Source organism: Hippopotamus amphibius, chromosome 12 (genome assembly GCF_030028045.1).
Source record: "Hippopotamus amphibius kiboko isolate mHipAmp2 chromosome 12, mHipAmp2.hap2, whole genome shotgun sequence".
Classification (NCBI taxonomy): domain Eukaryota; kingdom Metazoa; phylum Chordata; class Mammalia; order Artiodactyla; family Hippopotamidae; genus Hippopotamus; species Hippopotamus amphibius.
Window position 1 is genome coordinate 81,407,990 of NC_080197.1, and position 20,787 is coordinate 81,428,776.

The window sequence follows — 20,787 nt, forward strand, 5'->3', positions numbered from 1 at the left end:
ACAGATTAAAACCTCAGAAAAAAGCCTTAATGAGACAGAAGTAATTTACTTGATAAAAAGTGAAAGTAATGATCATAAAGATGCTCACCAAATTGGGGAAAAGAATGAATGAACAGTAAGAACTTTTCAACAGAGAAGGAAAATATTTAAAAGTGTCAAATAGAAGTTTCAGAGTTGAAGAATACAGTAACTGAACTGAGGGGTTCCAGAAGAGACCAGTTGGTTGAGAACTTCACTCCTTTTGGGAAGGAAACAGACATCCAAGAAGTCAAGAGACCCACACCAAGGCACGTTATAGCTCAGTTGTGAAAAGTTAGACAAGGAGAGAATCTTAAAAACAGCAAGAGAAAAACAACTTATCACATACAAGGGAAACACCCTCTCTCCCCATAAGAATGTGAGCAGATTTCTCAGCAGAACTTTGCAGGCCAGAAGGCGGTGGCATGATATAATCAAAGTGCTCAAGGAAAAACTTCTAACCAGGAATTCTCTCCCTGGTAAATGCTTCATTCAGATTGGAGGCATAAAGAACTTTCCATTTAAGCAAAAGCATAGGAGTTCATCACCACTTGCAAGAAATGTTAAAGGAACTTTGTTACACTAAAAAGAGGGCAGATGGTTATTAGTAACAAGGACACATAAGAAAAGATAAATCTCACTGGAAAATAAATATATAATAAAGGTAGTGGATTAATTGCTTATAAAGCTAGTATGAAGGTTAAAAGACAAAAGTAGTAACAGTAACTATGATTATAATAAGTAAGGGATACACAAGATTAAAAGATATAAAACATGGGACTTCCTGGGTGGCACAGTGATTAAGAACCTGCCAATGCAGGGGGCAAGGTTCGATCCCTGGTCTGAGAGGGTCCCACATGCTGCAAGGCAGCTAAGCCCATGTGCCACAAGACTGAGCTCATGTGGTGCAGCTACTGAAGGCTGTGAGCCTAGAGCACATGCTCTGCAACAAGAGAAGCCACCGCAATGAGAAGCCCGCACACTGCAACGAAGAGTAGCACCTGCTCTCCACAACTAGGAATAGCCCACACACAGCAACAAAGTCCCAACGCAGCCAAAAATAACAAGTAAATAAATCTTTAAAAAAAAGAACATTTGATCTCAAAACAACAGAATACACGTTCTTTTCAAGTGCACATGGAACATTTTGCAAGATAGAGCAAACATTGGGCCACCAAAAAAGTCTAAATTTTAACAATATCGAAATAATATTTTCTATCCACACTGCTATGAAACTAGAAATTAATGACATGAAGAAAACTGGAAATTTCACAAATATGGGGACATTAAACAACATGGTACTGAATAACCAATGGGTCAAAGGATATCCAAAAAAGAATCAAAGAATACCTTTTTGAGGCAAAAGTGAAAATGTAACATACCAAAAGTTATGGGATGCAGCAAAAGTAGTTCTAAGAAGAAAGGTTTGATAAATACCTACTTCAAGAAACAAGTAGTCTCAAATACACAAAGCAGCTTTATACTTCAAGGAACCAGATAAAGAACAATAAAAGCCCACAGTTGGAAGGAGGAAAACAGAAAAGATCATAGCAAAAATAAACGAAACAGAAACTAAAAAGAATTAGAAAAGATGAGTGAAACCACGAAGTGATTCTTTGGAAAGATGAACAAAACTGACATACCTTTAACCTGACTCACAAGAAAATAGAGGACTCAAAATCATAAATGAACACTAGATGTTAACAGCTGATGCCAGAGGGATACAGAGGATCATAAGAGACTACTGAGGACAGTTACATGCCAACAAACTGGGCAACCTAGAAGAAATAATAAATTCCTAGAAACATACAACCTAACAAGACTGAATCATGATGAGTTTGAAAATCATAATAGATTAATTACTATTAAGTAGATTGAATTAATAATCAAAACCTTCTTTAAAAAAAATTCTAGGACCAGTCCAGGAATATACAACAGGGAAAGGACAGTCTCTTCAATCACTGATTTGGGAAAAATTGGATCACTATTTTACCCCATACACAAAAATTAACTCAGAATGACTGGAAGACTTGAATATAACACCTGAAACCATAAAACTCCTAGAAGAAAACAGTCAGTAAGCTCCTTGACATCAGTCTTGGGGATGATTTTTTGAATGACTCAAAAGGCAAAAGCAACAAAACCAAAAATAAACAAGTGTCACTACAGCAAATGAAATAGCTTCTGCACAGCAAAGGAAACCATGCACAAAATGAAGTGATAGCCTACTGAATGGGAGAAGATATTTGCAAATTGTATATCCAGTAAAGTTTTTTGTTTGTTTGTTTTTTTGGCTGTGTTGGATCTTCATTGCTGTGCACGGGTTTTGTCTAGTTGTGATGAGTGGGGGCTACTCTTCATTGCGGTGTGTTGGCTTGTCATTGCAGTGGCTTCTCTTGTTGAGGAGCACAGGTTCTATGCATGAGGGCTTCAGTAGTTGCAGCACGTGAGCTCAGTAGTTGTGGCTCACAGGCTTTAGAGCACAGGCTCAGTAGCTGTCGTGCACGGGCTTAGTTGCTCCGCAGCATGTGGAATCTTCTCGGACCTGTGTCCCCTGCATTGGCAGGCGGTTTCTTAACCACTGCACCACCAGGGAAGTCCTCCAATAAAGTCTTAATACACAAAATAGGTAAAGAACTTTTACGGGTCAATAGCAAAAAAACCCGCAAACAATCTGATTAAAAAATGGAAGACCTGAATAGGCATTTTTCCAAAGAAGATATACAAAAGATGCTCAATACCAAATCAAACCCACAGTGAGCTATCACCTCACACCTGTCAGAATGGCTAATACCAAAAAGACAAGAGACAAGTGTTGGCGAGATTGTGAAGAGCGAACCTTTGTGCACTGTTGGTGGGAATATAAGTTGGTGCAGCCACTATGGAAAGCAGTGTGGATGTTTCTCAAAAAGTGAAAAATAGAACTACCATATGATCCAGGAATTCCATTTCTGGATGTTTATCTGAAGAAAACAAAAACACTAATTATAATAAAAGATACTTGTAGGCCCATGTTCATAGCAGGATGTACAATAGTCAAGATATGTAAGCTTAGCTTCACTTTGTTGTACAGCAGAAACTAACAGCATTGTAAAGCAATTATACTCCAATAAAGATGAAAACAAAATATGTAAGCTACGTAAGTGCCCATCAGTAGACAGATAAAGAAGAGTTGGTGCCTGTACACTGGAGTAATATTTAGCCATTAAAAAAAAAAGCATAAAATTCTGTCATCTGCCACAACATTAGTGGACCTAGAGGGCACTGTGCTAAGTGAAATAAGAGAAAGACAAATACAGTATGAATGCTTCTGTATGTGAAATCTTTAAGAAAAAAAAAACCTCATTAAATACAGAGAGCAGATTTGTGGTTGCAAGAGGCAGAGTGTTGGGGGGGCGGGAATAAGTGAATTGGGTTTTGTCTGTTTAGTTCAAATGAATTGAATAAAAATTTTCAAAATGATAACTGGTAAAAATAGAAGAATCAAGCATTTTTGATTCTTCTTTATCTTCTATTTTGAACATGAAAATAATTAATGAGGAAAAGAATTCTGGCAGGAAATACAGCAGGAATACTAGAATTAGAGTAACATGAATGAAAAAGTGGATCTAGACAAAGCTTAAATGAAAAAGTGGATCTAGACAAAGCTTTTCTCAACCAAGATTCCAGGAGACTGTTAAGCCCTAATGTCCTAAAGTAGAGATCAGCTAACTTTCTATAAAGGGCCAGATAGTAAATATTTTAGGCGCTGAAGCCATCCACAGGGCTGTGTTTCCATAAAATTCTGTGTGTGTGTGTGTGTGTTTAACAAAAGTACTTTATAATGGAAGGATCAGGTTAACACTAATGGAATTTAATACCACAAAAGGAGAGGTAACCAGATATTGTGTCTGCTGAGGTGATGAAAAAGGAAGTACAAGCATCACCTACGTAACAATATTGCCCCACATACGTGTTTGTCTGCTCAAAGGCCCTTGGTAGAACTACCACAGGGCACATTAACTGAATGATGCCACTTGCTAAATCCTGAATGTGGGAACTTATACCAAGACAGAATGACCCAGTTTCTCCACCAAATAAATGGGAGAGGACACTGTTACACATTCTACTAAATTTAAGAAACATACCAAGCACATGCACTGTCTGGACCTTTTTGGATTTGATTTGAACAAGCTGAAAAAAATTATTGAACAAGTGGGTAACTTTGACCCCGAGTCAATATTTGATATTAAATAAGTCATTTTATGTTCCTGAAATTCATACAGAAGAGTAGAGGGCCAAGTATAGCCAAGATAATTTTCAAAAACAATATGTTACAGACACTCATTCTACCAGATAACAACATAAAAGCTGCTGTGAATGCGGAAGAGAGTTGTTGGCGTGGAGATGGGTAGTGAGACCTGGCAGTGAACAGCCAGGAACAGACCTGGTTCCTCACCGGCACTGCCAGCACTGTTGCTGCCTCATGGACCACATTCACCTATGTTTTCTTCAAAAAGGCCAGAAGCTTTTTGAAGAAAACATAGGTGAATATCTTGAAGATGTTGACACAAAAAAGAATTTATTAAGTAACAAAAAGACAAACCTACAAGGGGAAAGAGATTGCTATATTTGATGACATTAATTGTTTAAAATTTACAAATGACTAAAACATTCTAAAAGTAAAAAGACAAGTGTGGAAGAAGATAGTTTTAACAGAGACTTCTTTTTTAAAAATATTTATTTTATTTTTGGCTGCATTGGGTCTTAGTTGTGGCACTTAGTTTGCAGCACACAGGCTCTCTAGTTATGGCTCATGTGCTCACTAGTTGTGGTGAGTGCAGGCTCAGTTGCTCCGCGGCATGTGTTATCTTAGTTCCCCGACCAGGGCATGAACCTGCGTCCCCTTCATTGGAGGCGGATTCTTAACCACTGGACCACCAGGGAAGTCCCCTAACAAAGACTTCTTACTCAGATTATTTAAGAGTACTTCTCCAATTCAGAAGGCAGGGTATTCACAGAAGAGGATAGTAAACGTTGTGTCACTCCAATCAGGAAAGGGCAAACAGAAACATCAAAATTCCACATCGTGCTTATTGGTTTGGGAAAAATGCTAAAATTGTATCCCATGACGTGGATGTGAGAGTGCAGTAGCTTGCATCCTTTGTGAAGAAATAGCTGTGAACTTTTAAAGGCGCTGACCGTGCATCTGGCAAGTCTCTGCTGCTGTGGACCCTGGAGGCTGGAGGGCTTGCCTATACTCAGGTAGGATGTCTTTCGAAAGGGTGGGTCTCACGATGCAAAGAGTCGACTAGAAAATGGATTGTTAAGCATGAAATACTGGATTCAGTTCATGAGGCCTAATGTTGAGGTTTGACAGTTTGGTACATGGATATTCATTAATTTAGTTATGTTTCTTTAAGCTTGAAATCATTCTCTTTGTTAAAAAACAATTTTAAAAATTGTTGGTAGCAAAGTACCTCTGATTAATTAAAGCAGATAGGGATTCTCTTACACTTATAGGTTTATTTATAATTGAGCACAAGGTAGGAACAGAGGGAGCTTGGAGGGAGTGCACTGCCTGCAGGTACAGGTCATGCCGTACTCCCACTGGGCACTTCCCAGGCCTGTCCTTCCATCGTCGTGTCTTGCCTTCAGATGGTTTTCTGCATTCCTTGCCTCTTCCTTCTCTGCTGGCAGGAGGGCCGGGCAGGTCAGCAGGGCAGTGTCAAGTATATTTCTCGTGGCTGCAGCTGGGAGCCAGAAAATGCCCTCCTTCTTCTAGTTTCTTCCTATGCTCCCAGCAGACCTCCTCCTGCACTGGCGAGGGTGCACCAGCTGCCGAGGGTAGGGTGTCTATTGAGCAAGAACAACTGGTGTGGGGCTGTGATGGGCTTATACAGTCATGGGTGTGTTTGGATTGAGGTGTGGTCCTAAAAAGGGGATGTTGTCTTCTTGCGGGAAAGCTTGGAAAGGCCTTGGGTTGTCAGAAAGGGTGATGTGATCCTCAGTCAGTGCTCTACTTTCCCTTTCCTTCTAATTCTGCTTGCCTTCTCTCTGGCTCTTCCCACTCCCCATCCAGGGTCCCCCTGCGTCCTTCAACCCCCAACCTGAACTAAATGGAAATGGGTCCATAAAGCTTTGCATTTCTATCGCCTTCCGAATTAGCAAAGGGAGGATGGCAAAGGGAGCATAAGTCATGTTTGCTGTTGTGTTTCCTCCTCCTCTCAGAACAGACCTTCTGGAGCCCCTGACGCACCTGTGGTTTGTGTTTACACAGATAGAGCCAAGAGGAGGAAGCTCAGGGAAGAGAGGGCCTGGCTGCTGGCTCAGGGGAAGGCACTCCCGCCTGAGCTGTCCCACTTGGACCCTCACTCCCCGCTGCGAGAAGAGAAGAGGACGAGAGACCCGTGAGTGTTCAGTGGCCCTGAGCCTGCCCCCTCGCATCCTTAGAACAGGCCTGTGTGGTGGGTCATGTCCAGTGCTTGTGAGCTGCTTCTGCTGCTGTCTGATTTTGGGGATTATTATTCTTCAGATCACAGAGATAGTTACTAGAGTAAAATAAAACGTGGGAAAGAATGTGCTGTCAAAGAATGTTACAGAATCATAAATGTGCTTGCGTCGTCGTCTGGGCCAGCCATCATTAGGTAGATGAGGAAGATGATAGTCTCCTTTGGCTAAAGTATGCCAGCTCTCCCTCTCATAGTCTCTGGGGCATTATCAGGGTTACAAACTTAACAAAGATTCCAGATCTGGGTGCAGTGAGCTGTGTCAGGCTGGATCAAGAGCGCCGAGGAGAGAAGGTGGTCTCAGTGACCGTTAATTTTTATTTTCTGATTTACAGCTTTGAGCTGGATGATGATTTCACTGCCATGTACAAAGGTCAGTCCCCATGCTCAGCTCCTGCATTCTGATAAGCGTGTTCCCACCCGAGTGTGTTAACACAGCTCTCCCCTTTGGCCCTCAGTTCTGGACGTGGTGAAGGCTCACAAGGATTCCTGGCCCTTTTTGGAACCAGTGGATGAATCGTATGCCCCTAACTATTACCAGATTATTAAGGTAGAGGCGGCCTTGTCTGTTGTACCAACTGTGATGTGTGCATCTTTGGTGATTTGTGTTGTTGTGTGTAAGTTCATCTGTTACTTTTCAAGGGTCAGGGTTGCTGGGTACATTCCAGGCTTTTGAGCAGCTCCTAATGGCGTGATCTCTTCAGCATATGATAATTAAATGTGTCCCCATGTGGACCATTATTGTAGGCCCCCATGGATATCTCAAGCATGGAGAAGAAACTGAATGGAGGTTTATACTGTACCAAGGAGGAGTTTGTGAATGACATGAAGACTATGTTCAGGAATTGTCGAAAATACAACGGGGAGAGTAGCGGTAAGTGGAAGGAGGGGTGCTGTGGGTTCACGCTCGCTGCAGCAAGAATAGCATGCCTCCTCCTTTAGAAACGCACCTTCTAGAGACACAGGCCTTCCTTGGGGACCATAAAGAGAATGTGTGATAAAGGCATGGAGTGGGCGTGCCAGGCCCTGTTGCATCCCACATGACCAGAGGGGCAGCGGTGGCTGGTGGCCCAGGTTCTTGTCTTCCTAGAGACCCCCTGGGTTGGGTTGTCCTGGGCCTCCGCTGTCAGCCTCTTTCGCATCATGGAGTAGACCTCTAGTGACACGGCCTCTGTTGCTCCAGGTACCAAAACTTGAGCTCACGACGCCTTTGGTTTTTACTAGACAGGTTCAGTGATTGTAGTTAATGTTTATGCAGTTTGGCATCGAAGCGTTTAATTGTAAACCAGTAACAATTTAATTGGGACAGCCACACGGGTTGGAGCCTCTTAGACTAGAAATCGTGTCCTGGTCCCTTGCCCTACAACATGGGGTGCCTCATTGTGTGTTTGGGGGCAGTGGTCTGGGGGCCCGCCTGGCAGGGGCTCAGGCCTCGGTCCCCTGCAGAGTACACCAAGATGTCAGACAACCTGGAGAGGTGCTTCCATCGGGCAATGCTGAAGCATTTTCCTGGCGAGGATGGGGACACGGACGAAGAGTTCTGGGTCCGGGAGGAGGAGAGGCGAGAGAAGAGGCGTGGGCGTGCGGCACGCAGCCACGTGTGCACCCGCTCCCGGGACGCAGAGGGTCCCAGCCGTAAGCAGCAGCCCGCAGAGAATGGAGGGAAGTCGCTGCCCCCCGGGCGCCGCGCCGCCTCCTCTGGGGCTGGTCAGAGCAGCGCCTCCACGCAGCCCCCTGGCGAGGTGGGTGCCCCAAATGGCCGTGGCCTCCCTGGGCCCCTGTGTTATGATGGACCCAGCCAGGCACCCCTCTCAAGCCAGCCGGTGAGGAGCAGCTTTTTCCCCTCACAGTTTTTCCTGGTTGGGGGGTGGTGGGGGCTGGGGGGGGTGCATGAAACCTCAGTTGGCTCCTTTTCCAAAAGTGTTTGCTTATGGAGGCTTTTTTCTCCCCATCTGTCCTTTTACTTTAAATCCTTCTTTTCCTTAATCATTTGACCACACATTCTCAATGTGGGCAAAAAATTGAATTAAAAACTCACTTCTTTTAAGTCAAAGGCACAGAGGTACATACAGCACATAAATTAACATTTCATGGAGGGGAGGCTCTGGGGGACGGCAGGGATGGGAAGCCCCTGCTCTGGGCCCTCCTGTGGGTGAGTGTGTGCATGTGGAGGAGGAGGAGGGGGAGGAGGAGGCCTTGTTCTCCAGCAGGATGTCTGTCTTCCGCATGTGAAGGGTGTGCTTTCTTTCTTCTCTTCTTGCCTTTGCTCCGTGCCCTCCAGAGGCCAGCAGGACAGGGAACGTTTTGTCCTCTCCGAGGGTCCGATCCTGCAACCGTCCGTGTCTCCTCTGGAGCCCCAGAGTCACATCCCAGCGGGCCTGGACAGCAGCCCCAGCCTTTAGCATTGCAGGTAAGCAAACTGCTCAGTGTGCACAGGTGCAAAGGTGTGTTTCAGAAATAGTCTCTCCCCAGGTTAAATTGAATTCGTAATTTCCCATTACCTTGGCGTAAGCATATCTTCTCTTTTCTTGTTGCCAGCCTCTAGCTGGAATTAACCACCACCGAGGCCCCGGGCGAGGCCCCCCTGACGAGAAGCCAATGTGTGGGGTGCTGGCGCCCCTTGCTGACATGGGATCGCGTCCTGGACCCTCGTCGCTCGGGCAGATGAGCGGCCCCAGCCAGGAGGGGAATATGTATCCCCCGACTCATTTCCAGCCAGGGTTTATCCCTCCCAGGCACGGCGGAGCTCCAGCCCGACCCCTAGACTTTCCCGAGAGCTCAGAAATCCCTCCCAGCCACATGTACCGATCCTACAGGTACCTGAGTCGAGTACACTCTGCGGTCTGGAATGGGAATCATGGTGCTGCAAACCCAGGACCCTTGGGGCCAGATGAGAAGCCCCCTATGGGGCCGGGACCCTCTCACCAGCCTCGAACTTTGGGTCACGTGATGGATTCCCGTGTGATGAGACCACCCCACCTCCCAAACCAGTGGCCAGAACAATCAGGCTTCCTACCTCATGGAGTTCCTTCTTCGGGGTACATGCGACCACCCTGTAAACCTGGCGGACATCGATTTCAGCCCCCTCCAGCCCCAGTGCCGGGTTCTCTGTTTGGAGCACCAGCCCAGGCCCTGCGGGGAGTGCAGGGTGGGGACTCCATGCTGGACAGCCCAGAGATGCTTGCCATGCAGCAGCTTTCCTCCCGGGGGTGCCCACCAGGCGTGCCTTACCGCCCCCGCCAGCCTGTGCCCCCCAACCTGCCTGGCCCTTTCCCACCGGTGGGCATATCAGCCCCCAAGCCTGCCTCGGGGGACCCTGGGAGGACACAGGACAGCAGTGAAACACAGGAGCCTGAGAATGGCCGAGGTAATTCCCACCCTCACTTTCGTCTGCCCTTTGGCTCTCTAAGATGTTAATTAATGACTCACCTTTTTACCCAACTGTTGAACACAATGTGGACTGGCCTCCAGCCTCTTTTTCTTGAGTTACTCTGGGTTGAGCCAGTTGTGGTCCAGAAGGATTTCTGTGATGATCATCGCTGCACAGGTGCAGTGTTTACTGCGCCAGGCACTCTTTTTGAGACTTCTACCCATACGAACTCACTGAATTCTCAGAACAAGGCTTTGAGGGAGCTTTTATTACTATCCTTGTTTTTATGGATGGAAACTGCAAAGATTGTCATTTGCCTTCATCTGGGTTTGAATTGTGGGGTCTGGGATTTGCACCAGACACACCAGATCCAGCATTCGTGTCCTCAGCCCCTGCATCATCCAGCCCCACTTAAAAATCACTGTCCTGAAAGTTACCCATGGGAAAATACATTTCCAGTGTTTTACTTCAGGTGCATTTCTCTCTGTTCTTCTCCCCTTGGGTGCATATCTGTGTCTACTGAGAATGAAGAGTAGTAGTGAGGCCAAAAAAATCTTGAAAGGGTTTCTCAGATATGTCATTTAAGAGAGTAAACCTCAAACTGCAGGAGAAAGGTGACAGGACTCCTTTGTTTGATTAATGTTTGTTTCTGGGGTAGACCTCCAGCATGTGCTGCATGTGAGACAGTGGGGGACACCTGGATTTCTGTAAAATATGATGATGGTTCCATGTGAACTTGGTGGTGGGCCTGGAACTCAAACTTTCTTTTAGTGTTTCTTTGGAGGAAATGCCTACTCTGTGAATACCAGCTTCAGCAAAATTTTCCAGTAATGATTTCAGGCGTGTCTGGAATTCAGAGCTTTAGAGGGAAAGTCCCAGAACAAAACCTTGGAGCAGTCTGTTAGTTGCCATGGATTTTTGTTTGTTTCATTTGCATTTTTTCCCTTAATGAAGTATAGTTGATTTGTAGTGTTGTATTAAAGAGCAGAGTGATTCAGTTACAACACACACACACACACACACACACACACACACACATTCTTTTCCACATTCTTTTCCATTATGGTTTATCACAGGATATGGAGTATAGTTAGTAGGACCCTGTTGTTTATCCATCCTATATATAATAATTTGCATCTGCTAATCCCAAACTCCCAATCCATCCCTCCCGCACTTCTCTTCCCCCTTTGCAACCACAAGTCTGTTCTCTAAGTCTGTGAGTCTGTTTCTGTTTCGTAGGTAAGTTTGTTTGTGTCATATATTAGATTCTGCTTATAAGTGATATCATATGGTATTTGTTTTCCTCTTTATGATTTACTTAGTATGATAATCCCTAGGTCCATCCATGTTGTTGCAAATGGCATTTCATTCTTTTTCATGGCTGAGTAGTATTCCATTGCATATATGTACCACATTGTCTTCATCCATTATCTGTTGATGGACATTTAGGTTGTTTCCATGTCTTGGCTATTGTAAATAGTGCTGCAGTGAACATTGGAGTACATGTGTCTTTTCGAATTATGGTTTTCTCCAGATACATACCCAGGAGTGGGATTGCAGGATCATATGTTAACTATTTTTAGTTTTCTGAGGAACCTCCATGTTGTTCTCCATAGTGGCTGCACCAGTTTACATTCCCACCAACAGTGTAGGAGGGTTCCCTTTTCTCCATACCGTTTCCAACATTTGTTATTGGTAGGCTTTTTTTTTCCCCCCAGCTCTTTATTGGAGTATAATTGCTTTACACTGTTGTGCCAGTTTCTGCTGTACACAAAGTGAATCAGCTATATTTATACATGTATCCCCATATCCCCTCCCTCTTGAACCTCCCTCCCACCCTCTCTATCCCACCCCTCTAAGTCATCACCGATCATCTAGTTGATCTCCCTGTATTATGCTGCATTCTCCCACTAGCTATTTTACATTTGGTAGTATATACATGTTAATACTACTCTCTCACTTTGTCCCAGCTTCCCCTTCCGCCACCCCTGTCCTCAAGTCTGTTCTCTGCGTCTGAGTCTTATTCTTGTCTGGCCACTGGGTTCATCGGTACCGTTTTTTTAGATTCCATATGTATGCATTAGCATACGATACTTGTTCTCTTTCTGGCTTACTTCACTCTGTATGAAAGACTCTGGGTCCATCTACCTCACTACAAATAACTCAATTCCTTTCCTTTTTTATGGCTGACTAACATTCCATTGTGTGTGTGTGTGTGTGTGTGTGTGTGTGTGTGTGTGTGTGTGTGTGTATACGCCACATCTTCTTTATCCATGCATCTGTTGGTGGGCATTTAGGTTGCTCCCATGTCCTGGCTATTGTAAATAGTGCTGCAGTTAAAATTGTGGTAGGCTTTTTAGTGATGGCCATTCTGACCAATGTGAGGTGATACCTTGTAGTTTGGATTTGCATTTCTCTAATAATTAGTGACGATGAACATCTTTACATGTGCCTGTTGGCCATCTTTATGTCTTCATGGGAGAAATCTCTGTTTAGGTCTCCTGCCCATTTTTTAATTGGGTGGTTTGTTTTTTTGTAGAGTTGTATGAGCTGTTTGTGTATTTTGGAAATTACGCTCTTGTTGGTCACATCATTTGCAAATATTTTCTCCCAGTCCATAGGTTGTCTTTTTGTTTTGTTTATGGTTTCCTTTGCTGTACTAAAGTTTGTAAGTTTGATTAGGTCCCACTTGTTTATTTTTGCTTATGTTTCTGTAGCTTTGGGAGACTGGCCTAAGAAAACCTTGGTACGATTTATGTCAGAGAATGTTTTGCCTATGTTTTCTTCCAGGAATTTTATGGTGTCATGTCCTTTTTTTTTTTCTTTTTTTAGGCTCTTTATTGGAATATAATTGCTGGTACACTCTTGTACCAGCTTATGAGGTACACCAAAGTGAATCAGCTGTATTCATACACATATTCCCATATCCCCTCCCTCCCGCGAGTCCCCCCCACCCTTCCCATCCCAGCCCTCTAAGGCATCACCCATCATCGAGCTGATCTCCCTTTGTTATACAGCAACTTTCCACTAGCTATCTATTTTACAGTTGGTGGTGTATATATATGACTATGCTACTTATGGTGTCATGTCTTTAAGTCATTTTGTGTTTATTTTTGTATATGGTGTTAGGTGTTGCCATGTTTTATGTTAACTGAATAATGAAAAATGCACAGTTTCATTAACATTGTGCAGCTTGTACCTTTGTTCTTTAAAGGCAGTGGTAGTTCATCAGGAGCCTGCAATCCTAGCTGATCTTAAAAGTCATGAATTCTTGATTTTGTCCTTAAGCTCTGACCAGAATTCTATTTTGACCACCTCTGGGCACTAACTCTGCCCTACCTGAGAGATCATAATAATAAGACATATTTATGGCTACACACCATAGCAAGGTAAAGAATTCTGAGTTTGTGATTAAGCATTTGAGTCTAGTAATTTAATTTGTTTATTAAATTTCTGTAATATGTCAAAGGTGCCCTTTGAGTGTCACGCTGTCGGCATCCTGTTTTCAAGGTGTCCAGACAGAATGGGTTTTTTCATTCATTCAGCAAATACTGACTGAGCCATGTTTTGTGCGAAGGACAGTGTGTAGTGGGGAACAGACTCTAGTCCCTGCTCCCTTGGGGCGGGTGTCCTGACAACAGAGATCGGGGCCCGGCCTTCCTGGTATCTTCGTGCCAGGTCCTTCTTTCTTACTGTCAGGGCAGCTCCTTCCAGCCAGGCCTGTAAATCCAGCACCAGCGCACTCTCAGCCCTGTGTCACACATGCCTCCTTGGAGTCGGGAGCACAGATCGCACCCTCTTGCTAGTCCAGCAGGGCCTTTGGCAGACCTTGCGGAAGCTACAGAGCCTCAACCCTGGTCTGGGGGTAGTCAGGGTGTGGCCACTGGGGCCCCACGTCCACATTGTCTGACCGCCTGTCGTGTGCTATGGTTTCAGCTCCCGAGGTGCAACTTTGTCTGCATTTTTCTTGCAGCAGATCCCTTGCCTGGGCTCGAGGAGAAACCAGCAAGTATCGGTGCTTCGGAGGGGGAGTTCCTCAAGCAGCTACCTCACCCTGCACCCCTCCTGCAGGCCAACTGTGCCAGGCGGAGCTCGCCCCAGGGAAGGGACCCGGAGGGCCCAGAGCTCAGGCGCGAGTCTTCGGAATCTGGAGACGGCTGTCCAGTGAGCTCGGGCAGGGCCACTTGGCTTTCGGGGAGCAGCTTCGCCAGCCCAGCCGCCCAGGGGTGCACCCTGGCAGACCCGGGAGCGTTGCCTGAGAACGGACTGAGGGTGGAAGCCTCCCCATGTGGGCCTGAGGGCAAGGGCAGGGTGTCGCTGGAGGCCGTGCCACCCACAGAACCTGCGTGCTCCCCCCTGTACACGCCTGGCCTGGAGTATCCCAGCTCTGCCACACGGTACCATGTCGGCCCGGGCCTGCAGGCTGTGGGCCCCGTGATGGGCGGCAAGCCCCAAGTCCCGCACTCTCAGCCTTTTCCCCCTCGGGCCTTTCAGTCTCACGACCCTCATTCTGGAGTCTTCCCCCGGTACCGCCCCCCCCAGGGAATGAGGTATCCTTACCAGCCGCCACCGCAGCCTTCCTACCATCACTACCCGCGAACTCCTTATTATGCGTGTCCCCAGGGCTTTTCGGACTGGCAGAGACACCTCCCCCCACCGGGAAGCCCGAGCGGGCCTCTGCCAGCTCAGCCTGCCCCTGCCAGGCCGCTCTTCCCCGATAAGAGTGCTGGGGCCGGGCTGCAGGGCTGTGAGGCGCTGAGCGCTGCCTTGACTTCCCCCGCGCGGGTGGACGCCGTGGCTGCCAAGACAGCTGCTGGGCAGAATCCCGGCCCGGAGGAGAAGCAGGATGAGCCTGTGGAGAGGCCAGAGAGTCCCAAAGAATTTTTAGATCTGGACAACCACAACGCAGCTACCAAGCGGCAGAGTTCCCTGTCAGCCAGCGAGTATCTCTACGGGACGCCCCCGGCACCGCTGAGTTCAGGCGGGGGCTTCGCTTCCCCTGCCTTCCCCCCGCACGGAGTGATGCTGCATGCAGGGCCTCCTTACCCGCCGCAGCGGCCAGCCGGGCATTTCCAGCCCAGAGCTTACTCCTCCCCCACAGCCGCTCACCCGCCTCACCGCCCAGTGGCAGCCCAGCCCAACGGCCTGTCACCCGAGTGCCCCCTCTACCGCTACCCAGAAGAGGGCCTGGGTCACTTCCAGGCTGTGATGATGGAGCAGATGGGCCCTGGAAGTGGGGTGAGGGCCCCTTTCCAGGAGATGTACAGACCGTCTGGGTAAGGCTGCACAGAGTGCTTTTTTTAGGGGGGAGAAAAAGTAGATGTTAGTTTTACAAAGAAAAATAGTCTTGGGGATGAAGAGAGGTGTGAGTGGTCTGGGCCCGGGAAGAGCACATGGGTCGTTGGTGCTGGGGACTTACTGGGAAAGCACTAGCTTTAGAGTCCAGTTTTATCTGTGGTATTTTTTTCCCTCATGAAAGTGAATTGGCATTTATGTGACTGTTTTGTTAGATTTTGGACACCTGATGGCCAGAGTTTGGGAGCTATAGGAAGAGGTTCCCACCTGGGTGAAGGGGTCTCAGACCCGGGGTGGGTGGTCACAGGTGGTGTCCCAGGCTTACTCCTTGCCTCTCATTTCTTCCCATAACACTGAATGAAAAAAATAGGTTTATCCAGAACTAACACAAGTCACATACTGTCCTCATGGGAATTCTAATAGACCCCGCCAGGTGGTCTGTGCTCTGGGGAGTTTTCAAGTCAGAGTCTTGGAGCCTCATCATAAACCAGCACATCTACCTCGAGAACCTGAGAGCCCCTCCCAGGGCCAACCTCAGAAGACCTTCCTCTGCATTTGTTCTGCGCCTCTGAATATCTGCAATGTTTCCTGCCTTGTCTTGCCTTTTATTCTAAGACCTCGTGCGTCTCCTGAGAAGGAGGGCGTCCTCCTGGCCCACGGCCCCAGACCATTCCCCCAAGCCAAGGAAGTAGCACCAGCTGGTCTGGTGGAGGCCTTACTTGATTTCCCCAGTTGTCCCCAAAGTGTCCTTGTAGCTGTGTTTCTTGAATTGCTGTGACATTTTCCCCATTCAGGATCCATTAGGGTCACAGATTTATATGTTATTGCTGTACCGGCCTAGTCTTCTCATTTACAACATCGGCTTTGCTTTCTTTGCTATTCAAAGACTTGAGACCAGTTCCCTTGACGGAGTGCCCCAGACTCTGCATTCTTCTCATTGTTTCCTCTTGTCTAGAGTCAGATTGAACACCTGTGTCAGGAGCATTGATTGCACAGGTGGCATCTTACCTGCCACACCTGGAGGCACCTGTATTAGTATCCAGTGTTGATCACCTGGGTAGTCAAGGCAGGGTCTGCGTGAGACGTTCATGATTAAAGGTTTTTTCTTTTGTGTTGAATCTGTCTTCATTTATTCTTAACTGTTGCTTTCTTTCGTCTCTAGACTGCAGTTGCACCCGGTCCAGTCCCGGCCCTCGTTCCCAAAGACGCCGGCACCAGCAGCATTGCAAGAAGAGCTGCCACCACATAAGCCCCCGACACTTCCTCTTGATCAGGTCAGAGTGATGAAAACTGAGAGCTTTTCTTATTCTTCCAGGCAGCAGGAAATAAGGACTTGAATTCTTTGCTCTTGATACAGGGACTGTCCCTGGAAAGTGTGTCATGTCCCGCGGGTGGCCAGGGAGGGCCCCGCCCGAGTGCTCCAGCTAACGGGGCCTCGGAAGCAGCTTCCCTTCCGTCTTGGCAAGTCCCTTTTTCCTGTTCTTATGACACCAGCTGTTGGAGTATTTAAACCTCCTTTTCCCAAACTGGCTGACGGTGTTTCTTTGCTATGATCCCTTGTCTGTTTTCTCCTCCCCACCTGCTTCATCGGTACAGCCTGGTCCACAGTGCCAGCTCTCCTCTCCCCTTGCCCCAACCCAGCCTCCCTAGAGGCAGGAGTCCTCAGCTGCTGAGGGGCTGGGCTCTGAGCTGTGGGGTCCAGGACTCAGAGCCCACACTCCAGCGGGACTGGCCGATGAAGCAAAATTAGGCTGTTTTCCCAGATGGAGAGGAACATGTGCAGCCCCTCGGCTTAATTGTTTTTATCAATTAACCCATGTTAATTTTGTTTAAATTGTCTTTATTTTCCTTATCTCAGAGCTAGTCCAAGGAGGAAAGAAGCCCCAGGGAAACAGAAAGCTGCACATGACGAGGGTAGAGAACGGGGAGGAGGGGGCACAGCCCTACCTGCCTTCCCATCACAGTCATCATTTCGTGCAGCCCAGAGCCTGGACACCCCTCGTCACCGCTGCACCCGCTCACGAGGTCCTGAGCAAGAATGGAGACCAGATGGGCTGGACTCTGGTGGCATTTCTAGGCCCTGAGACTCTTGTTCAGGGAAGATCATCCTGACCTGGGGGGGGGCGGTGCTGGTGGGCTGTCATGGCAGCTGCACTCAGGTATATGTTTGGGGAAGGGACTACTCGTGTGGATGTGTTTGGAACTGGGTCCAGTTTACAGAGTTTTCATGTTGCCTTTAAGATGATTTCTGTCGTTGGTGGTGAATGTATTGTACATAAAGTGGGCAGGGTGGGGTGGTGGGATTGGAGTCTGGCCGGGGGGCGCATAGCCCTGCTGACCCTCCTCTGTTTACAGCCCTGACCCACTCACACCTGGGGAGCTGGAGGAGGAGGGTGGGCAGGGCCAGCATGTTGCCTCTGTTGGGCTCTTCCCTGTCAGCCCAAGGGGCAGCCCCCTTGCCTGGCGCCCTGGTCCTAGTCCGAGACAGCAGTGCCCCTCCTGGTTGGCTGGCTGCCCCACCAGATAGTTGTAAACCAACATCAGGAGCATTTGCTCGTTAGAAGGTGAGGTGACGCGTCCCCATCACAGACCTGCCAGGACTGTGGTCTAGAAAGCGTCACAAGCTTCCTGGCACGAATCACAGTTTGTGGCAGTGACTACTCAGGTTTGTATGTGTTTAGTATCAATAAAGAAGCTGCACAGTTTTTAATAGGAAAATGTATTCTATAGATTTACAGCTTGAATTTAGGAATATTTCAGTATATATAGTTTTTATTCGTTTTATGTGAATCATAGTAAAATAAGTCATGGTGATTTAAAATAGCTATCAAAAACAAGTTCTTGAAATCACTTGTCTATCTGTGATAGGAAACAGTTTTACAGTATTAAGTTACTTTATTACAGTTCTAGAAGGAAACAACACTGGATTCTCCCTGTTTAGCATTCTTTCATTTTAGCTGAGATGCCACCAAAGTTAGAACTCATATGTTTTAAACTTTTGAATATCCCACAAAGGAGAAAAGAAAAAAAAATGACTAAGGAAGATGCCCTCAAGTTACAGGTTTTTGTAAAGAATAGCGTATTTTTAAGCATGCCTTTGGGATAGTAGAAAAGCTTCCATAAAATATTGGTTGATTGATCTGCGCTTGTTTGTTATAAATTCAGTTGTGTGTGAGGGCCCAAGAGAACCTTCCCTCCAGTCCCAGCGTCTTTGATGAAGCTGGAGTAAACCTGCGCTTTCAGTAGGAAAAGAAGCAAGTTGGAAACATCCCTGTTGAATACACAGAACCCAGGCACCAGCTCCAGACACGTGGAAGCTGACCTGTGGCGCCCGCGAGGCTGAGGCAGGTTGAGCACTGGGAACGTGGACACCTCCCAGATATAGTGCACAGACACATGAATTTTTCTTTAACAGACTTGAACTTTAAATTTGGTGTCCATTTTAAGTGGAGTGAGTATCGGGGACTGTGTTCTTATTGGATCTTGGTTCCTGTTAGGACCCTGTCACTGGTGTGATGTGGTTCAGGGTGGGGAAGTCAGCATCGCCCCTCAGGAATGGCGGGGTAGGGTTGCAGGTGGGTCTGGGTCAGCCCTCGAGCCATGAAGGACCGTGCCCAGGACACTCTGCTTCCCGCATGTCTGTGCAGCAGCTGGGAGGGGAGACCACAGCCCCGTGCAGCTGTTCTGGGCCCAGAGTCTTCTCCCCACTGGCTTTGAAGCTAGTTGGTGTGTGAGGCCAAGGGTGCCCCTGCCTTGAGCTGAACCAGCCCGGGGCAGGGCCAGGAGGGACCACAGCAAATCTGCCTTTTTCTTCCATCTGGTAGCCTCTGAGCCACGGTGCACAGCCCTCTCAGGTCACTCTGTCCCTCACCGCTGCCCCCCCGCCCCCACCCATCACCCACCGCCTGAGGAGCTGTGTACAGGACAGGAGCCTCCCTTCTGGGTGAGTGGAACACTGAGGAGGCGCAGAGGGAGTGGAGTCCCGTGTTGTTACCGCAGTGAGCTGCTGCATCCTTTGGCTGGCAGGGCTGTCCCTGGGTGGGGCCCCTGCACTCCTCCTGGTTGGAACGCGGCCTGGGAGGAGGTCCAGGAGGAGCCTTCCCCTGGGACCGCTTTAGGGGCTGGGAGGACTTCACGTCCCCCACTGACCTTAGTTAGAAACGGTCTCCCCAAGACCCATGAGAAATAAAAGATCCAGAGAGAAAAGTAGAGCCTTTTGGAAGGTTTGTGGCTTGGGTTTTTTTCCCCCTCAGAGTCTGTCCATTTAAAATTAGCTCTTGGCTAAAGTTTATTACAGTAAATACATATGAAAAATAAGGACAGACATGCAGGTTCCCATTCATAACACTTTTCCCATCTCACCTCTTAAAAGTGAAACAAACAAAAAGCCAGTGCGTCCATCTCTCATACTGGGTGGGGTAGGGGGACACTGGCCTGTTGTCAGCTGGACGCCATCCCTGGGGCCCCAGGTGACTCTGAAAAGGAAAATGTCCGTGTTGATCGAAAGCCTTCAGCCAGTCTGGCCCCCGAGGCTGGCAGTGTTCTCGTGACTGGGCGACTGGGCCACTGTCCTGTGGGTTCATCTGCCAGGTTGTCCCTTGTCTTAGTTCCTACCAGCTTCAGGAGTGGGCTGCGTGTCGTCCAGGACACCCAGCATCACCTGGCCTGAGCTGCTTTCTTTTTTAAATGGAAGTTTCAATTTACAGCTATACACTGCTCTTAAGTCCTGGTTTGAAATTTCCCAGGAAGCCCTAACTCAGCAGCCCCGAGGCAGGGACAGTCACAGAGTGGCCACAGCTGGGGGGTTCGGAGCCCAGTTGAAAGGCCCACTGCAGAAATTGGGTTGTGCAGGAGTTGGGACTGTTCAGCTGTGGCTGCTGGAGTGCAGGGTCCCCAGCCAGGGGCTGAGCCCGTAACTGGACTTGCTTCCTGTTCTGGGACTGGACTCTCCCTGGGGCCTTCCCTGCTCTGCGCCATCTCTTGTGAGGCTGGCTGCTCCTCATCCCCACTGTGCTTCACAGTCCCTGGCCAAGCAGACGGTCAGTGGAACACCTGCCCATTGGTCTCCCGCATTCTGCCCCAGGAGTTGATATAGAAATGCCTCAAACCAGCTGACTGTCCTGTGTTTATGAAAAGGGTAGGTGGGTTCGGGAGTGAGTTACTGAACTCTGACCCTCCTCCCCAGCTGGGGCTCGTGCCCGGCTCTCCTGCTGCAGAAGCCTGTGAGCTTTCCTGGCCAGTACTGGAAAGGGGAATGCTATTTATTTTTATATTGTGTATATTTTGTCTGGTCTGCTGATTCCCTGTTTTCACTGAGAGCCACACTTACCTCAGTAGTTAGTTCTATACTGTGTGTTGGATAATTTTTTAAAAAGAACATTTTAAAAAGCTTTTTGATCCTTGGAGGTCTGTAGATTTATTTCCATATGAACTGGTTATTTTGTATAAAGTATGTTCTTAAAATAGCAAGGTGATATGTGTGAGTTGTGTGTGTCCTGTGTCACTTTTATCATCGGGGCAAACTCCCATCAGGTTAAAGGTTTGAATTAGGCCCCAGGGCTGTCACCTAAAAAGGCAGCCCCATCTCTACCCACGTGGTCACCGTGGGCCACACAC

At 47.6% G+C, this 20,787-nt stretch overlaps 1 protein-coding gene across 5 annotated transcripts in view; it reads left to right on the forward strand.

Moving 5' to 3' along the window:
- Positions 1-20,621, forward strand: part of LOC130833196 (chromatin remodeling regulator CECR2) — a 141,665-nt gene extending 121,044 nt beyond the window's left edge. For 2 of the 5 annotated variants that reach the window (XM_057702584.1, XM_057702581.1), the window contains exons 9-18: positions 6,278-6,407; positions 6,842-6,879; positions 6,965-7,056; positions 7,254-7,380; positions 7,905-8,329; positions 8,788-8,916; positions 9,045-9,873; positions 13,850-15,152; positions 16,334-16,445; positions 17,030-20,621. In XM_057702584.1, coding sequence (XP_057558567.1) covers positions 6,278-6,407; positions 6,842-6,879; positions 6,965-7,056; positions 7,254-7,380; positions 7,905-8,329; positions 8,788-8,916; positions 9,045-9,873; positions 13,850-15,152; positions 16,334-16,445; positions 17,030-17,035 — 3,191 coding nt within the window. In that variant the 3' untranslated portion in view covers positions 17,036-20,621. The remainder of the gene's footprint in view (positions 1-6,277; positions 6,408-6,841; positions 6,880-6,964; positions 7,057-7,253; positions 7,381-7,904; positions 8,330-8,787; positions 8,917-9,044; positions 9,874-13,849; positions 15,153-16,333; positions 16,446-17,029) is intronic. The other 3 variants (XM_057702585.1, XM_057702582.1, XM_057702583.1) reach the window with 2 other exon arrangements.
- Positions 20,622-20,787: the final 166 nt, after the last annotated feature.